The 20,119-nt window shown below is 38.2% G+C and overlaps 1 protein-coding gene across 3 annotated transcripts; it reads right to left on the reverse strand.

The window, feature by feature from the left end:
- Positions 1 to 3,421: 3,421 nt before the first annotated feature.
- On the reverse strand, positions 3,422 to 20,039 carry LOC113025960 (phospholipid-transporting ATPase ID-like). 3 transcript variants are annotated; one of them, XM_026174263.1, is made up of 28 exons: positions 19,620 to 20,039; positions 17,662 to 17,746; positions 17,380 to 17,435; positions 17,022 to 17,135; positions 16,780 to 16,878; positions 16,571 to 16,632; positions 16,392 to 16,464; positions 16,220 to 16,290; positions 16,028 to 16,110; positions 14,003 to 14,161; positions 13,148 to 13,236; positions 12,840 to 13,033; positions 12,556 to 12,764; positions 12,417 to 12,460; positions 12,163 to 12,328; positions 11,656 to 11,844; positions 10,933 to 11,048; positions 10,677 to 10,841; positions 10,347 to 10,458; positions 10,113 to 10,218; positions 9,635 to 9,785; positions 8,518 to 8,701; positions 8,200 to 8,423; positions 7,310 to 7,393; positions 6,342 to 6,587; positions 5,925 to 6,063; positions 5,558 to 5,688; positions 3,422 to 5,404 (listed from the first exon to the last, which is right to left on the reverse strand). In XM_026174263.1, the coding sequence occupies exons 2-28, from the start codon at positions 17,714 to 17,716 to the stop codon at positions 5,147 to 5,149; spliced, it is 3,579 nt and encodes a 1,192-aa protein (XP_026030048.1). In that variant the 5' UTR covers positions 17,717 to 17,746; positions 19,620 to 20,039; the 3' UTR covers positions 3,422 to 5,146. The 3 variants fall into 3 exon arrangements, with proteins under 3 accessions (XP_026030048.1, XP_026030049.1, XP_026030050.1); XM_026174264.1 differs by lacking the exon at positions 19,620 to 20,039 and having other exon boundaries at positions 17,662 to 17,872; XM_026174265.1 differs by lacking the exons at positions 3,422 to 5,404; positions 5,558 to 5,688; positions 5,925 to 6,063; ... (11 more) ...; positions 12,417 to 12,460; positions 12,556 to 12,764 and having other exon boundaries at positions 12,836 to 13,033.
- Between the last annotated feature and the right edge of the window lie 80 nt (positions 20,040 to 20,119).

Raw genomic sequence — 20,119 nt, forward strand, 5'->3', positions numbered from 1 at the left:
TGAGTATGATAGCAAAGAACACTCAGAAATTCAGATATGCTTGGTTTGTCTTAAGCGAATATGTCTTCAGACACTTAAAAGTTGTTCTTAACATAAACCAGAGCACTGTCTCCTTGGCTCTACCACATAACAATTCTTAGTTCAAGTTGGACTGCCAAGTGTGAAATTCTTTCTCTTGAATTTCAGACTGTCTCTTCTTACAGAAGCCAACCAGTAAGACGGGGGGGGGTTGTATGCAGGTGTCTGTTCTGTTTTTATAACTCACTGTTTTTAACAAATTCTTTGAATGTATGTATTTTCCCTTCACTCCACTTTCTTTTCTTTCCTCCATTTTAGACCATTTTAAACCAGCACTGTTGGCTATGTCTGGCTCAATAAATATTAATGGGGTAAAGGATTTACCCTGCTTCTTTTGATGCTTTACTACTGTTTTTTATTATTCTTACGTGATTATTTAAAGATATGGGATGAAGGGTCAATTTCTAAGTTATTCCAAAATGTAAGAATGACCAAGTTAATAGTCATAGTGCCATGTCATAGTTAGGGTGTGCCATACATGCAGGCTATTAATAATATAACATGCAAGAGCTTCTCCCTGCTCTGTACAGTGAGATCCTCCGATGACCTTCACTGGACTGTCAAGCATGCTGGCTGCGCTGCATGGCCACGAAAGGAGGAGCAGTCAGTGTGGGTTAAAGTGGAAAGGAAGGAAGCTACATGAGCAGAGTTTTATCAGTGTAATACAAACTGATTTCCAGTGTTAAAATACAATTTAACATGGAGACTTTCAAAAGATTTTAATTTATTCGTCATGTCTTCACTCAGTGGCTTTAATAATTATTTTATTGGCCTACATGTTTCTTGTCTACTTATTTTTGGTCTTCTATGCAGTCCCTCGGTTTCTATGTTTAAAAAGAAATGCACTGCTCCATAAAGCCCCAGGCAGTACAAACTGACCTGTTTCTTTATAAGCCAACTAAAAGCTCTTCTGGATCTGTGCCACACTGGAACAGCCCTCTGTCAGTGAGGTCGTTGCTCGCCGTCTCAGAGGACACTGCAGTTGTGAGATGAATGCAGCTGTGTTTGTGTACAATGGGAAGTGTTAGTGAAATACGTGATTGTGAGGGATGTTACGTCCCTCTGCAGCTTTTAATCGTCTCAGTGTTTTCAGCTGGTGCTAATTGGCCACACCTAGTCAGGTGTGGATAAAAGCATACCTGAGGCAAACTTTCCGGCAGTGCACTAGTCTTTGCCTTGGTGGCACCAGCCATTTTAGCCAACCTGGTTTTCCATTTTAGGATGAAACCTCTTCTCACCCACACTCTGTTATTCATCTCCTTTTTTTTATGTTGCGGCTTTTGAGCCGGGTCGTAACATAAGTGGGGGCTCGTCCGGGATATTTGGACATTTTAGTGGAGACTGAATGTCAGTTTGTTTTGCTTTTAAGTGGGTGAGTGATGGTGGTCACTGTAATTGTGCAAACTCCCTTTAGTGTGTTTCAGCTGGGTGGCTGTGCTGCCCTTCCATCGAAGCACTTGTTTGTTGTTTTGCTTTATTGTTTTAGTTTATTGTTTTTGGTGGTTATCCTGTGTGGGGGTACGCTTCAGAGTTTGGTAGGAGACTATATCTCTGGTCTGCTGCCTGCTCTCGAGTTCGCGTTTAAAGTTGCCTCGAGCCTGGTACACCACTGAAGACTAGGGTAGGAAAAGTAAGGGTTTTGTTGTTTTTAGTGTTTTAGGCTGGGAGTTGCACATAGAAAATCAGTGGCACCAAACTTGGTAGGAGGTTTGAGACCATTCTTGATTATGGTCTGTAGCTGAGGCAGGTAGGCTGTTTTTAAGTTGGCATTGTGTGCACACCCTGTGTGTGCATATGTCAGTGTGGATGGATGCTAATGAGATCCTTGTGAGGTGAGTGTTTTGTGCTGTGACCTTTAGTGTTGTGGGGAATATGGCTATTTTGTTGGATCACTTTTGTGAGTGTTGTTGGCCAGGTGATGGCAATAACACTGTGGGCTGCTGAGCCACCCTTGATGTGATCATTGTGTGGCCATAGCTCTCCATTTTGTGGTTGGTCACTAGTATGCTTGATTTACTGAACATTTTGGATTAAAGTAACTTGTTGTGGTATAGGGCCACTTGTATGTGACTGGTTGTGTGGTGGAGACAACAGATCACTTAGTTGTGATTATTTGTTGCTACTTTTGGTTTTGTGTTGTAGCAGATCAGGTAATCATTTTGGGTTTGTGACTGTTGTGCTCCTTTGTGTTGGTCACATGTTACTTTTTGTCTGTTCAGTGTGGCAACTTCAAATCCTCATGCCCATCCATGCTTAGAGATGCCAACTATAACGTGAACACTGTGCTTCTGTTAGCTTTAACTTTTATTCCAGGTTTGTGGGTCAAGGAACTGAAGGCTTCAGAGGGGCTTTTAATAAATTTAAGGGTCCTAGAGGAACCCTTTTAAGGGAGGTGTTACGTCCCTCTGCAGCTTTTAATCGTCTCAGTGTTTTCAGCTGGTGCTAATTGGCCACACCTAGTCAGGTGTGGATAAAAGCATACCTGAGGCAAGCTTTCCGGCAGTGCACTAGTCTTTGCCTTGGTGGCACCAGCCATTTTAGCCAACCTGGTTTTCCATTTTAGGATGAAACCTCTTCTCACCCACACTCTGTTATTCATCTCCTTTTTTTTATGTTGCGGCTTTTGAGCCGGGTCGTAACAGGGACAATACACACAGCTGCACACATATTGCAAAAGAATCTGTGTGAATCTGTGCTTCGTAAACAAGGTCAGGTTATGAATTTGTTTTTTAAATTGGCACATTTTTGGGCCTCTTGCAAATCCTGACAACTCTGTTCTCTGATACAATAACTGTGTGTGTGTATATAGTTTTATTGCATGCATGTTTCAATAAATCTACAGTACTTGTATATTTAAACAGCCTTTAAGGTGTCACTTCATTCTGACAGACAAAACTGCACGAGTGTGTATTTTTGCTTCTTCCCATCTTTCCTCCCATGTCACAAAAACTCTTTTATTGAAGAGAGAAATTCAGTCACAGGCAACAAAATTTGTCGATTTTATAATTCAAATGTGTTGCCTGGTGACCCCTGATCTTTCCCCAGTATGACACTTCAGCCTTTGCAGGCTCTATTTCGAATGTTGTGAAAATGTGAACACACAGTTACAGAGACGACACTGACCCCTGGCTGTAATTGGAAGATGCTGAGCTTAAGCTAGTGCCTAAACAATCAAGAACCAAATGTTAAATGAACAAATAGATAATACGGAAAAGAACAAAACAATGTTCAAATATCTTTATGTAAAAATTTATTATAACTAAAAAGAAAACAGTATAATAGACTTCAATTCAAATTAAATCACCAATTGATAATTGTTCAGATTAACATGTGACATTTCACCTGAGAAAAAACATGCAGTAAAGATTAGTATAATAATCCAGTTGTTTCAGTTCAGCTGGTGGAAAGTTCAACATTTTAAAATAAACAGAAAACAATGTAGGACAGAAACCAAGAATGTCACATTTTTCTGTCTCTTTTAACTAATTTCAGGTTAATATTAACATATTTTTAACAGATCAAACAAAGCCTTTTTACCAAACCAACATTGGCTCAATTAAGACCTTTAAATCAATCATACCATATGATTCTTAATTTTAAAAAAAATAAATTTGAAATGTTTTGAGCAATAATTCCCCAGGCTTTCTGATGCTCTTTCAAAGTTTTTCTTTGCTTTTTCACCCATTCAGTCCTGTCCTTGTGCCTGACAATTTTCAGACGAATATTTTTGTTCATTTTGTTTGCCAGTTAACACTGACCAATGATTTTTTTTTAAAAATAAACCTAACTGAATGAACCTGGACAAATGGTGGACTAAAGAAGTGACAGGTCAACCAACTATCTACGACACATGAACAGTACCTGAAAATCCTGAACTTAAGAAATAAGGGAGAAAACCCACCAAAGACCTGACCTCAGGCTCTTCAGGTGATCCATCCACTGTTCACTAAAGGTTAATCAGAAATGATCTCAGTGTAAGATTGGCTCTCAAGCAGCCTTTGTTAAGAAAGGAAAACAGGTGGGAAAAGGCTAATCTATGCCAAACTACTCAATTTAGTAAGTGACAACAGGTTTTATGGATTAATGAATCCAAATGAAATCAGTATCAGTATCACTAAATGTCATCAATATGCACAGTGGAATCAGTAAAGAGGTCTACAGCCATCTGTAAAACACAGTAGATGCTCTGTGATGGTTTGAGGATAGATTTTAACCAGTGCCAGTGGGAACCTTTGACAATTTATGTAATTATGAACATAGAAAAGTACCGTCACATTTTGAGCCACCATTTCCAGTATGAAAATGATGTGAAACACACTGTCAGAGTATCAAAAACAACAACAACAACAAAACCAATCATAGATTGGAGCACAGACCTAGACAGTGTGAGATCATCTTGATGGAGAAGAAGAGCTTTGAATGTCCAGATTGGAGAACTATTCCTGAAGATGACTTAACTACAAGAAGGCTTGGTTAAGAGAGCTAAGGCAATGCTGAAGAATAAAGGTGGTCATACAGATATTGACTTTCAAGCTTGTTAGAAGTGTACAAACCCTTTGCTGTATAGAGTGTATTTCCATGTATTTGTGTTTAAGTTTAAAAAAAAACTGTTGCACCTTGTCGCGGCCTTTTACGTTCCAAACACCAAAAAAGTCCAAGAAAAGGCCGTGGGTGGCAACGGGAGGTTTGTTTTAGAACGCACTTCTGACTCCATTGCTTAAAAATCATATGCCGTTTATTTCGTGGAAAATTATAAACAAAAATCAGCCAAATAACTTCTTAAAACTTAAAATTAAACGAAAGTTAACTTAATTTGCTTTAACAACTTCAAAAGTGGTCAAAAAATCATTTTCTAACACACCTAGTTCCCATTTTGAGGATTGATGCAAGATTTTTGCACAGTACTGTAAAACACCATGATTTTTTTATACTGACTCGGTTTTAAGTGTAAAAGTTTGACCTGGAAAGCAGAATTTACCCTGTGTATCCTCTCATGACTGTTGATTCAGCTTCAGAATTATGATATATATATATATATGAAGTGCTTCAGTCCCTGCAAACTTCCAGGCTATGGGCTCTGTGACTCTGACTCCTCAGTAATAGTGCGATAGTGCTGTGGCTGATTTTGAACCATGGGAGAATCTCTGTGGTCAAACAGAGCTAGTCTTCTCATGTGTCCTTTCAGCAGGAATTTTTGAGACATTACCAGAGCACCGTAGCCCTGAGAGTGTGAGAAAGCATAGCCTGACCGCCTGGTGATGCGCTTTTTCAGTGTGCGACGAGGAGCAGGTGCTGGCAATGCCTCTTTTCGCGCCTTAGCTCTCACCTAGAAAGAAACAAGTTAGATGACTTTAATATTTATTTAGTTTTTTGCACAACATTACATCAGTTCACATCGTTATTTACGGTCCACCAACTCCTACACATAAGATGCCTAAAAGACAAGATGGCTTTAATGTCTATCTAATATTTTTCTCACCTCGTCATTGATGGTAGGACGAAGCTGTATGAGAATGAAACGAAATGCTACCACAGGCAGGACACAGAGGAGCGAACTCAGGAATATGGTGAGCCATACGTTAGGCTGGTTCAAAGAGTTTCTTGCTGTGCCTGGAATCCAAACAAATATTGGACCAGCAATTAAAAACAAAGTAAAAGAATTGTTGTAAGTTACAGCATTATAATGTGCATATGTAAGCGATAAACACTAAATCCACAAAAAAATGGAATACGTGGAAACGCTGACCTATTTACACTGTATCAATCAGCCAAATAACTTGATATGGTTTAATTTCTCAAAAATCAAGTGGACCACAGCAAGCAGCCTCCATGGCAGATCTACTTACCAGTGAAGGGGAAAGCAGACGTGAAGATCAAAAACATGCCGCTGCTGTACATGGTGAAAGTGATGGCAAAGTAGACCGCAATACTTGCCCACACAAATAATTGGTTTATTGCTGTCCAGTAATAGGTGTCAAGAAACAGCTGAAAAAAATGATTGTTTTTAAATGTGTTCAGTGACTGAGATGAGTATAATTTTATACTGTGGTATGGGATACATACATATATAAATTAAAAAGGCAATCCCACAAATATATGTTTACACATCTAAAAAGCTGTTCACTGATTTGTAGTGCAAAATATTACAGAAACAGAGGACGAACAGTGTTGCGACGTCGCTGTCATTTTCTTTTATTCCAAGGCTAATATGTCATTGCCAAGCGTGCTATAATGCTTCTGACAACAAGAGTTGTATTTCTTACCTGTGCAAACACCACTATAAGCAGGCAGGTCTGTGCCAGTAAAGCAAACGACTGATAGTCGGCAATGTCTTTTCCGTCATCTCTGACTGTGTCATGCATGGAAGCCCAGGGAATAAAGAAGAGGATCAAGGAACTGTAGCAGCTGTGCATCACACACCTCACAAAAGCTTTCTTATTGAAGTATTGGTTCTTCTGGCCTGGAGTGTAGAGCTGAGGGTGCTGTAAACTCCAGCGATCATTTACATCCTGCAGAAAACAGGGTTTAAAGGAAGAGATGAGAAAGCCTGGTTTATGCAGGCACTGGGATATGACATTAAAAAAACTAACTAAACATTGTGAATAATTTTCTGCTGCATATGTCACACAGTGGAAATTTGTGTTTGTTTAATGGTTTATGTTGTTTTGATCATAGTGTGTATTGGTGCATAGAGTACTGAGTTTATTTGAATGGTTTTATTCTGATATTTATATTGCATGTTTTAGTGTTGTTGCACGATATCCTTTTAATCCAGTGTGGACTAGGCGGACAATAGTAGGCACTTGTTGAAGTGTGGGCGTGCCCTGAGGCGGGATATTAGCCACCAAACAAACTTGTTAGAGGAGAGGGTGAGCTCAGAGAGGAGGAAGGAAGAAACACATGCAAGCCAGCGCCTGCCTGATCGTGGGGTGCGACGGGACATTAGCGACGGACCAGCCAGCGTAACACAGCGACCCAGTCCCAACAGCAAGAAGAACGATATTGGGAGGCGACGTGTGTAATCGACAGCAGGGCAGAGGTGCACCTCAGTGTGTGAGAAATGTTGAATAATTTTTTTGAAATAGTGTATATTTATGAATAAATGGTGTATTTAGGACCTGCTTAGTCTCTGGGCCCTGAGCGCTGATTCACTTGCTCCCCTCGTCCTTGTATGTGAAAGAAATTTAAGGTGGGATATTTAGACTTACCAGTCTATGCTGGCTACACATACCTGTTCAAAGAGGCTCAAGCCAAGGACAGGAAGAGCTGTGTAAATTGTGTTGTAGAAGGTGATGAACCACTCGTCATACACAGTCTGTAGATAACCAGAATATGCATGAATGTAGCATTAAAGAAATTATATGAATTTACTTATATACATTTGTCCTGGAATTGTTGGTGAGGAACTGGTTTTCAGTCTGAGATAGAGATAAATCATTAAAAAAAGATCTCCCAGCACAAAAACTACAACAGTGTTTAGATAAATAATTAACACACCATGACTGACTACAGAGTTTTGCTTTTTGCTTGTGAAAAGTTTAGTTTCAGCTCTACGTTTATTTATTTAAAATTCTCTCTATTTCTTTGTTTTTGTGTTGTTTTGGGTAAGTTTATATTATATGCAAATGGAAAACTTCTAAGGCTGAAAAGAAAGCCAATGCAACAAAGGGCCAAAAACTGTAGATCCTTGAAGCTGGGTCAAAAAAGTAAATTCCCATAGTGTACCTTATTAAAATGCATTACAGCATGGTGTTTACAGCCTGCATCCTCCTTCATGGCAACCATTCAGGATAGCCTGAGTTGTGATAATAATCACCCATTTAAATTATAGTCGGATAAATGATTTGCTGTGTCTGTGCAATGCAGCTATACAGTCCATGAATGCAGCTTGCTAAACAAGATGCTAGCATAAACCGATAACTGAGCACTCTAACCTGTCCAAAACAGGGCTTCAGCAGCCAATCAGCAACTGACCGGTATATCCATGTTTTTCTGCAGTCTGGCTGTCTGGCCTTTTTGTTATTTTGCTCATTTTTCTTCCTTACTATATTTCCTTCTGTTTTCTCAAACTGCATATAAACATTTACATTTCACTATACATTTACAATGCATATGTCTCACCTGTGCTGAGAAACCACAAAAGAAGGCGTACCAGAAATGCATAAGGGTAAAAGTGAAGTTCTTGTAAAAGAAATATCCAAGGAACTTGCACATGCGGATGTAGGACCAGCGACCATGCACCAGCAGGAGGCGCTGAAGGTAACGGAACTGGGCAAAGGAAAAGTCGCTGGACAGCACTGCCTGCATGCCTTCCTGTCCACTGATACCTACACCAATATGAGCAGCTGACACACAGAAAAGGAAGAAATAAAACGGCCAGGATCAATAACAGTAGCTACATATTTCCCAGCTGGTTAGTTGTAGCAAAAATACAGTTACCCTTTATCATGCTGACATCATTGGCTCCATCCCCAATAGCAAGAGTGACAGCCTGCTTGTATTTCTTGACCAGCTGAACCACTTGGGCCTTTTGCAAAGGAGTGACCCTGCAGCAAATCACTGTCTGACACATGCATGCTGTCCTCAGCAGCTCCAACCTCAAGTTCTTCTCCAGTGCAAAAGCCTGATGATGAAGAGAAGAAGGGATTACAGTAGTGCAATGAGGTCATCTGCCAAGCCTCCCTGGCACAACCTTATCACCTCAAAATGGACACCAAAAAGAAAGTCTCTTAAGGCAGGTAAATTTGAATAATCATTGTAGTATAAAAATATTAAATTCCAAAGTGTATATGTTTAATGCCAGTTACATTTAAATTAACATTCTGGAAATTTCTCATTTTAATCACTTAAAAAAAATTCTGTGAGTAGGTAGGTTTCAGATCTGGATGACTCGTTTTAATTACTTGCACACTTCAGAATTGGTGCAGTTTACTGCATTCTTAAACTACTGGTCTCAGAGCACACACACACACACACACACAAAACAGTGAATGTAACACGTTTGTCGTGCTGCGACTGGCTAAATCTGACTAAGGTTATACTACTGGCAAGCTGAAGTACCAAGTAGAAGTACCAGGATGAAGTAATTCTGAGCTTGTGTCATTCTAGCAGCAGCATCCTGTTTGTGGCTGACTTTACAGGACTACCCCCGCCACAACTCAGCCAGTGTATCACAACCTGTTCAGGATCAGGAGCATAACCAGACAATTTTTTGGCCAGCATTTTGTCCTGATATGTCTCCTATTAAACTTGCCTCTAACATGCTATTGGATGTGTTTATCAGAGGCAGCCACAACCGATGATCGCTGCTCAGCTGCAGGCTGCACTCATCCAGGCACGGAGAGCAATTTCTCAACAGAATCACATACTTGAGCGGTCCATGTGCAGACAGGTGGCAGCTTATATCACAACCAGAATAAGTCATACCTCAAGTTAAGCACCTTCTATACACATATAAAATCTATTTCAAACATAACATTGGGTGATTAATACATGGAAGCACAAGTGAGAAGGAACAACACAAGAAACAATTCTTGTGGCTTCAGCAGCTTCTTACCAAACTGTGCCCATTTATAATTAGGCCATATTCTCCATCCACCTTCTCATCCTGCACAGTCTCCATTTTCTCAACCCAAAACAGGCCTCCGCGGGATGTAGTCACAGATGGCTCCTCTGCTGCTTCTGGACACATTTTCCTTCGAGCATTCCTGAAAATATTTGGACAGAATAAACTATTTTAAATATATTTTAAAAAACCTTAAAGTCTTACAACTCTTAACCCATCTTCTTCTTTTTCTTCATTACTATTATTTTTATCCTAAGTCAGATTTTTATGTAACTTATTTTTTTTATGTTAGAATTAGCTTATGATAGTTAGTTAAAAAATAAGATGACAGTTTCTATTATTTTATGGGCTGTTTATTTGAAAGCACGGTAACAAAAAGCTTAAAATATGTGTCAGTTTGTTCATAATTAAATAATGGTCATAACTTTCTTAGTTATTTTAAGTATGTTTAAATTTCTAATAGACTCACAGTAGCTCCTCTTTGACTCCTTCAGCAGTGTTTGCTGAAACAAAGAAGACATCCTTCATCTCCTCTCTTAGCATGTTACAGGAATAGCCAATGTTCTCTGCTGTCTCTGTTTCAAAAAAAAATCTCAGTCACTTTGGTGTAATACATGTTTCTAACTGTATATCATATGGCAGTATTATTTATCCATTTTGAAATGAGTGGTTTAAATAGATTACACAGTATGTTGACACTGACCTTGCTTATCTCCAGTTAACACCCAGATTTTGATGTCAGCTTTAGCCAGTTGCTCAATGGTCTGTGGCACACCGTCTTGCAACTTGTCCTCCACAGCTGTCGCTCCCAACAACTAAAGCCACAAATGTAGTTATCATTTAAACTGATGCTGCAGAAAGTAAAGCAATGAAGCCATCCTTTGCTTTTGTTGCAAATGATAGTTAAAGATGCACATTTAACTGTAACTCTAGTGGAAAATCAAGTATCATTTCTGCCAAAGTACTCACAGGCAATCAACCAGCAAACTGTGGTCGGTCTATCTAGCAACATGGCAAGGGTTTTTGGACTAACCATCATATCTTTCTCTATCTCTTCATAAAGTTCATCAAGTTTTTCTTCACGTTCCTCCATGGCGATGCTGGCCTCATGGTGGCGCTGTGTCCAATCTTTCATGTAGCTCTCATCTAAATCCTTGTAGGCCAAAGCCAGTGTACGGAGGCCATCACCTGCATACTCCTATTTTTGTTTGATAAATGAAATTAATTTTAAAAAAAAAATACTTCTGACTTTAGCTTCAAGCTGCTGGTATAAGTTTTGGATCGCTCACATTGAGGTGATTTGTGGTCAGCTTCATCAGTTTGTTACAGGAGGGGTCTAATCTTTCCAAGATGATGGTGTCTGCACCTTTGCAGTATAGAGTCAACTTCCCCTCTGGGCCACGCACTGTAAATGACACGGAAAGTTACAATTATGTTATTCAGAAATGTATCACAGGTAGGTACTGAGCAGCTGGTCCTAGGTTATAAAATAAAAAGTTGAATGGAGAGACAATATTTTTAAATTATATTTTTAATTATAATATTATGTAAATAGATCTTTAACCTCCTAAGACCCGGACTCTTCCACGGCATGCATTTTTAATTTCTCTTTGATATTTGGGCTGATTGGGGCCTGATAAATGTAAAAACAACGAATTAGCAGATTTTTTTTTTTTTACCTAATTTTAGTTTCTAAGAAAAATGAGAGCCACATATGAGGATATTCATTTAAAATTTCGATGGAACAGTAATAATAATAATAATGGATTGGATTTATATAGCGCTTATATAGTAGCAGTATAATGTCCTCGTAAGTGGATATCAGGCCCTTGTAGAGCAGAATTGAGTATTTTGGTTTAAGTAACCCAAAATGTGATGTCCACATATGTGGACGGCAGGTCCTAGGAGGTTAATCGGAAAATTAATAAAATATTAAAGAAAATTAATAAATATCTTCTCTGTGATAAAAAGAAACTTTAGAAATTAAACATCTTGCTGCCCCTTTATCTCACCTATCACTGACATCCTCTTCCTCACATTATTGAAGTCCAGAACAGCCAGAAGTTTGTAGATGACTTGTTTGCCCATCTCTATGACTGTGATGGTTTCTGGTGTGCGTGATCGGAACACAAATCCAAAGTTTCTTGCAGCAGTCACCAGAGCGCCTTCATCAGGTGACTGAGCCTGATAATTGAGCTCTCCTACAACATAAACATTATAAACGATAGTGGTAAGCGAAAATGTGAAAATTGTTCATTTGAGGACTATAAAAGTCAATTTGTTGGGTTTTGTTTTTTTTTTTTTTTATATGCCCTACACATATAATGGAGAAATTGTCCTTAAATAGTGATAGTGGCAATTAAAAAAAAAAAGAAAAACAGTCACTCTGTATTATTTAAGACTAGGTTCTATTAAAAAAAACAGTCAATTATCAGGACATTTGCTGCAAAGCAGTTCTGCTATCAACGGCTTTTAAAGAGTTTTATTAAATAAAAGATGTCTTTTAGGGGACCCCTCACCCTCTTTCTTTTCCTCAGGCATGACAGTGTGACACAGGGATAACAAGCGGAAGAACTCCTGAGTCTCAGGGTTTCCACTTCTCACCATCTCCACCAGACTGTGGTCATGAAAGCTGAACTTTGGATCAGCCAGATTGTTCCAGGAGAAGTCCACTCTCTCTGTCCTCTGCAAGAAAAGCCAAAACAACAAAGTTGGATCAATACTTTCTTTAAACAAAGTTCAAAAACAGAGTAATCATCTGTTTTCCTCTCACCTCTGTAATTTCCACTCTTTGTCCAGAGAAATCATAGAGGTCCCCTTAATAGAAGATAAATATACCTTAAAAATCACTTTTTCAACCAATGCTTGTTTCCGTTTGCCTCACTAATTTTTACTCAAGCAAAGCTGCTCACCGTAAGCTTTTCCATTAATGGAGCACTTGTTGAAAGTCATGATGTTCTGTGTCAGAGTGCCAGTCTTGTCACTGAAGATGTATTTAATCTGGCCTAGCTCCTCACTGAGTGTGGTGGTTCTTGCCTGAGCTGGAGTATCATTCTTAGGATAGTACATCTTCCTGTCCCAGTTTATGAAGAAGCTGTTTCCCAGACGAATGACTTCCATGCTAATATTGTAGCAAAAATTGGTCAGTTGGTCAAAACATGAAACAATTGTCAAGGTTTTCTGTGCTGAAACTTACCTGACGTAGAGAGAAATTGGTACCACTGTGTTAAGAATGATGACATAAGACCAGAAGGTGAGGAATGATGAGAGATGAGCATCAATGCCCGCTTCGCGAGGAAGAAACACAGTGAACAAAGAGCCCTCGCTTGCTTCCCAGAATGCATTTAAAATGGCCATAATGGCACACATAAATCCCAGGAAACCGAAGATCTGATAGAGTAAAGAGATCACAAATCTGCATGTGAGTAATTAATGTTTTTATGAACGTAATATATATTATGAGTCATCTTTAAAACAGTTAAAGGTACGTGTCTATAAACTCACACACAATACAAGGATATTCATCAGGTGATCAATGCTGGTCCGTTTGAATACTGACTTTCCGCTGTTCTGCATCAGCTTAGTGTCAGGACCTGTAGAGGTTCATGTTGTCATGTTGAGACACACTGGTGACAATACTGGTGTGACAGTTACAGTTTTTAGAAGTTTTACAGACTGTTTAGTAGTAGGAGAAAGTAGTAAAAGAAATACAGGGATTTTTTGCTTTTACACAACACACTGTAGTAGACTTTAGTACAAGGAAGAGACCCTCACCTCTATAATAGAAACTGTGAAACCTCTAACAAATGTGTGAATTTGGTTGAAGCTGATTCTCAGAAAGACTTTTTGTGAGTCCCGTAATAACCTGTACCTCAAAAAGAGATGTGCCAATTGATAGATGTACTCACAAATTATTTCTGGACAAAACAGTAACTGAGATGGCAGTTAGTGCGACACATTAAAGATAATTCTTCTATAGTCTGATTGGTTAGAAGGAAGATTCAGAGGTTAAATTCTTTCCAAATTAAATTCCTAATTTAGCTAATAAATTGTGCTAAAAACAACAACAACAGAAAATAGCATTTTATATAGGTCCACTACAACTGGTTTTACAATGCAGGTGAATATAAATAGTTAGGCTATTTCACTTTCAAAAGCTGGACACTTTAACAAGTCTAATGTGTAACACATGCACCCTTTGGATGCCCTCGCACACTTTACTCAAGAGGCCCATCCATCCTCTACTTTACTGTGTGTATTTACATTATTATCAGAGTAAATTATAAAGGTTAAATCCAAAAAGAATCTTGTCCATTGCAAACTGTACACAACTGCAGTACTACTAGCGAGCTAGCATACCTCCAAAAATTACCAAACCGAAGCACCACTCAGTGTTCCTGAGAGTGCAGCCTCTGAGCAGCATTTTGTCATTGTCCAAAGCATAGATGTCATCGTTCATTGTCAGGGTCCCTTTGAACTTATCCAGACGGTTGTTGGGAGGTTCACATCGCACTTCACCTGAGAAACAGAGGCGTCAGCAACAGATTTTGGATTAAAGTTCCCAGGTTTCAAGGGAATAAGCTCACATATAGCTCCACGTCCTTAAGTCTAGCTGTTTGCAGAAATTAAAAAAATACTCAAAATAAATACATTCACAGAATACAATTCAAATTCAATGTGTCAATCTTTTAAGTTCTCTAACATAATTTTTGGGTCATTTTGAATGTGATGGGAGCAACTTGCATGGGCCTCATAGGGCAGGAAAAAGTGTGACATACTAGCTAGGGCACCAATGGTTGGAAAGGCCCTTGCAAGCCTGGAATAAAATGTCTGCTTTAGTTTGAATTTCTTCCTTTTATTTCTGTTGTAATTCATTTGCCTGGTCAAAAAGATCCACCCCTTCTTCTTTACAGCACAGGTAATTATTAGTCTATGTACAGTAGGTTACTGTTAAAGGACATTGTGAGTGATAGCTTTCCTCATAAAAGTATATTTAGAGTATCAAGAAAGAAATAAAAGAATGAATAAGGAGAGTAGAGAAGTCAGCATTTATTTAAAAAAAGGTGAGCTGGTAAGCAAGATAAACTACACTCAAACTATTCCACTTTGAAGCCATGCAGTATGAGGTTTAGCATCCTGCTAAAATATGCAAAGCATATCATTTGAAAAAGACACAATCTGGATGGGATGTTGTTTTAAAACCTGGTTATACCTTTTATCCTCAGTGGTGCCTTTCCTGATGTGCAGCTGCCAATTTCCCATTCACTAATGTACCTCTATCCGACTTGATACAGTATGCAGTAATTGTATTTGCTGCTGAACAAGCACTCTCCTCTTTAATACAGAAGATGGGGCTTTATTTTTCAAACATAACTTGAAAATTCATTTGAATTTGGCCACAGAAAAAGCAATTTCTGAAAATGTTCCTGAGCTTGTGCAGTAATTTCATTGACAGAACCATGCCTGATTTTAATGCAGTGCTACTAATATTAGTAAATATTCATGAAATTGTAAAAAGTCTCAATTTAAAAATTTGATCTGTTTTTATTCTGTCTCGTGGGTATTTCTGAGGTGTGTTATAAGTTTGTTATATGACAAATCATAGTCATTGTTCTGTAAGTAATTGCATCTACGTGTCAGTAAATGTGTTTTTTTCCTGATCTTCTCATGGCAAAGCCTGCTATCTAGTGGAAGGTCCATTTCTCTGTGTCTCTGACAATTCCTGCATCTATTACTCTTGACAAGGCATAATGGGTAAGTGTGGTGAATTTGATTGATTGATCTCACTTATTAGTACCTTGTTCAGTGAAGGGATGACTTTCTTTTGTGTTTAAAAAGTTTGTTACATTACTAGTGTAAGCTAGCTGTTGGTGCTTTGTTTAGCCTGTTAGCATGAAACATACCAGCGTATGGTGTTAGCTGTATTTCTAGACATGTGATGCCAGTGTATTGTTGATGTTGAGATTGTGTAGTGGCTGTTTACTCACGACAACAATGTTGAATGTACCATTTGTGTATTTGTATGGAGACTAAATACACCGCACTCTATTTCTGTTATTACAGTTTTACAAAAGAATGAAAGAATTTACAAATGGTGCAAATCAGTAAAGCCCTGAAGAATGTGACACAGTCTCCTAAGTGTTCACTGAAGCCATTTAATGTTTAGCTTTCTGCATAAGTTGGATAGAGACATTCAGCTGAGGGCAGAAGAATTTTGTTGCATCATGATAATGCATATCATTGTATATTTTTGCACAGTGTCATCACTTTTTTGAAATTGGGATTTTATAGACATAGCCTCAAAAACATTATTTACAGGAATGTACTGTAAAAATTTCATTCAAGAGTATTTTTTCTGTTGTTTCTGTTTCTGTATCTTCTCACCATTAAAGGCAGCCAATGCCTCAATGTTGTCTTCCAACTCTCCGGTTGCAGTCAGAGCCTGTTTCACCTTCAGATTGGTTTCTCTGGGGGAGACCAAGAGGACATGAAAAAGGTAAGGGAAATGTAAGGCATTGTTAGAAATTAGCCATTATGCTAACATACACAGGTTTTTGCACAGTACTCCACACTCACCCATCTAATTCAGCTGTTTCCACATAAACTAAATTAAGGGGCTCACTGCTAGACAGCAACAGAAGGTCTGCCTAAGAAATGAAAGCAATAAGTACGGTCCAGTAGATTGAAGCTTTTGAATTTAATTGCTTTCACTTTCTTCAAATCTTTGCTATAGCCTCCCAAAACTTACTGTGACAAACTCATTATTCTCCAGTTTGACTATGTCCCCAACCTGAACATTCATCCATTTTTCATTTTTTAGTCTGTTGGGAAAAGGAACAAAGACATAAAACAGAAATGAATCCAAACACTGCATAATTCTTCACACAAAAGTTGTTCTTTTTTTCATTTGGGTTTCCAAAGACTTACTGGCCATCCATGAGGACGTCCACCTTTCGGTTATTCACTTGTCTGTCACATTTGTGTCTGTTCTGCTCAGTTGATACAAGAGAAAACATTGTTTGCTTACAAATCAGATTTTAGTTCCTTATTTTTTCTTTTCCCTAATATTGAGTGAGATTCTTTTTTAGTTAAATACGATTTCAATTCTGTTTCCAATTTTTATAATTTCTGCTTACTATGTCATCATTGGCATCCTTGACTGCCGATATTGACAGCACAAAAACCAAAGGGACGGCTGTGGTGAACCACGACAAAGAGGAGATTTGTGGGATTAACTGTGGGCACACACACACATACACTATTTTAGTACAATGATCATTTAGCTTGATCATCTGCAAGCTAAATAAACTTAAATTGCATTACTTATGGACATTTTATAATGTTTGCACAATAAGCAGAGATGGTTCTGTAGAGATACCTGAAGGATAAGAAGGAAGAGGAAGTAGGCATTAGCAAGTCTTCTGAACTGCTCAAATAAATTAAGCGGCAGGAAGGTGAAGATGCTGTATTTGGAGGTCCTGATGGCATTGTTCTAAAGTAGAGGAAATTTCCAGATATCAGTCTCTGAGATGTATGTAATTTTCAAAACAAAATAACCCAAAAAAACCCAAAAAACCCCTCAAAGATACATTTGTGATTGACAGCATTTAAGTATGTCTGTAAATGTTGCAGTGAAGTAGCAATCTGTGCTTTCGATCTCAGTACGACTTTCAAACAGTCTCTTATATCCATGGTATTTAATGAATATTCATAATAAGATTTGTTTTTATACTTACAGCATAGCCATGAGATAAATTGAAAGATCTGTCATTAGCTCTTAAACGTCTCTCCTCTGTGAAAATAAAATATGGAGGGCGAGAGTTTACAATAAGTTAAAGGAGCGCTAAGAAAAAAAAAGTCTACTCTGAAAAAAATGTTTACTCCAATTCATACTTAAAACTTAAATTTACAAAAGTTTCAAAACCCAGTAGTCCAGGAATATTTTCAAACAAGAAAACCCTGATAAACATAACAGTTATTCAGCGCATAGCAGAAATTCTGCATGCATCAGAGCTTACCTTCGCTTTTCCCTTTTCCACGTACCCGGTTAAAGCGTGACACTACAGATCCCATCTTTATCTCAGTATTTCCATGTTTTACAACCTAGGGAAAGCATGCATGTGTTTTTATGACAGTGACCTATGTAGCTAGGCAAACAGTTGTTCCTTTGTGGCTTACATATATCGAAAAAGCAAGTGAAAGGAGAAACTTGCAAAAGCAAGAGGGAATCAGTTAATATATGGAAGGCCATGTTTAAGTAGAATTGTGATTCACTGTAAAAAAAAAAAAAAATGAAAGAAAACCAACCTTAAAAGCTCTGACAGCTTAATAAAAGCTTAAAGTTTTACATGCAATATGTTCAATTCCTTATTTTTCTTTTTTTCTTTTGTTGATATATTGAGTAGCCACTGACTGATGACAGACACTATTCTTTCACCAAAACAGTGCTGATGATGGTAGTAAACAACTACTATCATCTACATACTATATCTATCTATCTATACTTTATTTATTACTACTAAATAGAACTATATAGATATAGGGTAAAAAGATTTGAAAATTAGACAGAGTAAATACAAAATGCAATTTTTAAAATGATGACCCTTCCCAGAAGTGGGCATCCTAGCAAAATTCCTTAGAGATTGCATGAAGCCACAGACAAATCCAGAAAAATACATTTAAGAACTGCAGGCCTGACCTGCTTCAGTTAAGGTCAATGTTCATGATTCAACAACAAGAGACTGGACAAAAATGGCGTCTATGGTAGAGCTCCAAGGTTAAAAACATTGCCGACCAAAAACAACACAAAGACTTGTCCCAAACCTGCCAAAAACATCTTGACAATCTTCAAGACTTTTGGGAAAACATTTAGTGGACTTACTTGAAAAATATATCCTGTTACATCTGGCGTAAAACTAACAAAGCATTTCATAAAAAGAACATCACGCCAACAGTCACATATTGCTGTGGTGGTAGCATGATGGTCTGTGGCTGCTTTTGCTGTTATCTAGGCTGTTGAACCTGGACAACTTGCTGTAACAGATGGAAGTATTAGTTCTGCATTCTACTAGAAAAAAATGTTAATGAGGGAGAATATAGCCATAAGTTTGTGCCATGAAGTTCAAGCACACTCAAAATGCTCAAAAACCCTCCAATATGTATGAATTAAAACAATTCTGTAAAGAAGAGTGAGCCAAAATTCCTCCCCAGCCACGTGAAAGACTCATTCTCAGATATTACAAATACTTGATTGCAGTTCTTGCTGACAAGGGTGGCACAACCTGGTGTTATGATTAGGGGGCAATTACTTTTGCAACATAGGCTAGCTTACCTTAATAAATAAAATCATCATTTAAAAACGCCATTTGCATTCTCAGTTATCCTAGTCTAACATAAAAAAATTATTCTGTGACAAATGTGCAAAAAAAAAATTAAGAAGGAGGCAAATACATTTCACTGCACTGTACACCCACTCTCCAGACTTTGTGTTACTAAGCTATAAAGACATAAAACCACTCCTGTTTTAACCGTTTGTGCCAGTCAACCAGGTTTGTTCATCACCCTTAAGTGTTCATTATAACATACAAGTACTGTTTGTATTTTTCATCATGTTTTCTTTTTGCAAAGTAAAGTTCTGAATAGAAAAAGTGAGAATAGGAAATGTTGACAGTGAAATCAATAGCAATTTAACAGTAATGAAGTGAGTCAGAGGTTAGACACTAACCTCTAATGCTACCTAATACATTTATGGAATCTTCAAGCATAAAAAGAAGCCAACAAACTGTGTTAAGTTTCATTTAATATTTCTTCACTCACAATAATATTAAATCGGTCCAAACTATTGTGAATCTGACCTGGCCGGAAATCTAGGTCAGACTTCAAGGGTTCAAATTGTGAGCTTGTTTGTGATTATTATTAATGACATTCAGGATATCAAACACACTTCCACGGTCTGAAGTGAAAATCAGCCACATACCTTAACAAAATTATGATTTCCTCTGTCCTCAAAGTCCTGCTCACACACAAGCACAGGCTGGGGAAAAAAAGAGGTTTTTAAGATTTTAAAGTTTCCTTTTATTTCCGCCTTTGACAAAGTTAACCCACGCTAGGTACCAATCCAGGTACCCAGTGGTGGGAGAGGTGCCTACAGTAGAGATTTCAGGTTCATCCAGGAAGAACTGGGCTGGGATACCCCTCCACCTAGCAACTCAGAGCTTGTTTGAACAGTGCAGTGATCTTTGGACCTCGATGGCGACTCAGTGTAGGATGTAGGTGCAGTAAAACAGCAATAACTGGGAAGAAATTCAGCCAATCAGAGGTAGCATTATGGTTGCGACCTGGGCGGTCATGTAACACACCCCGTGCCAGATGCGCATGCTCAAATTGAGCAGTTGAATTAAATTCAGGTCACGTTTTGACTCATTCATAAGCATGAAAAAATCATGTATCGTTATACTGATTGTCACCAAATATGGA

The sequence above is a fragment of the Astatotilapia calliptera genome, chromosome 7, assembly GCF_900246225.1.
Source record: "Astatotilapia calliptera chromosome 7, fAstCal1.2, whole genome shotgun sequence".
Lineage (NCBI taxonomy): Eukaryota > Metazoa > Chordata > Actinopteri > Cichliformes > Cichlidae > Astatotilapia > Astatotilapia calliptera.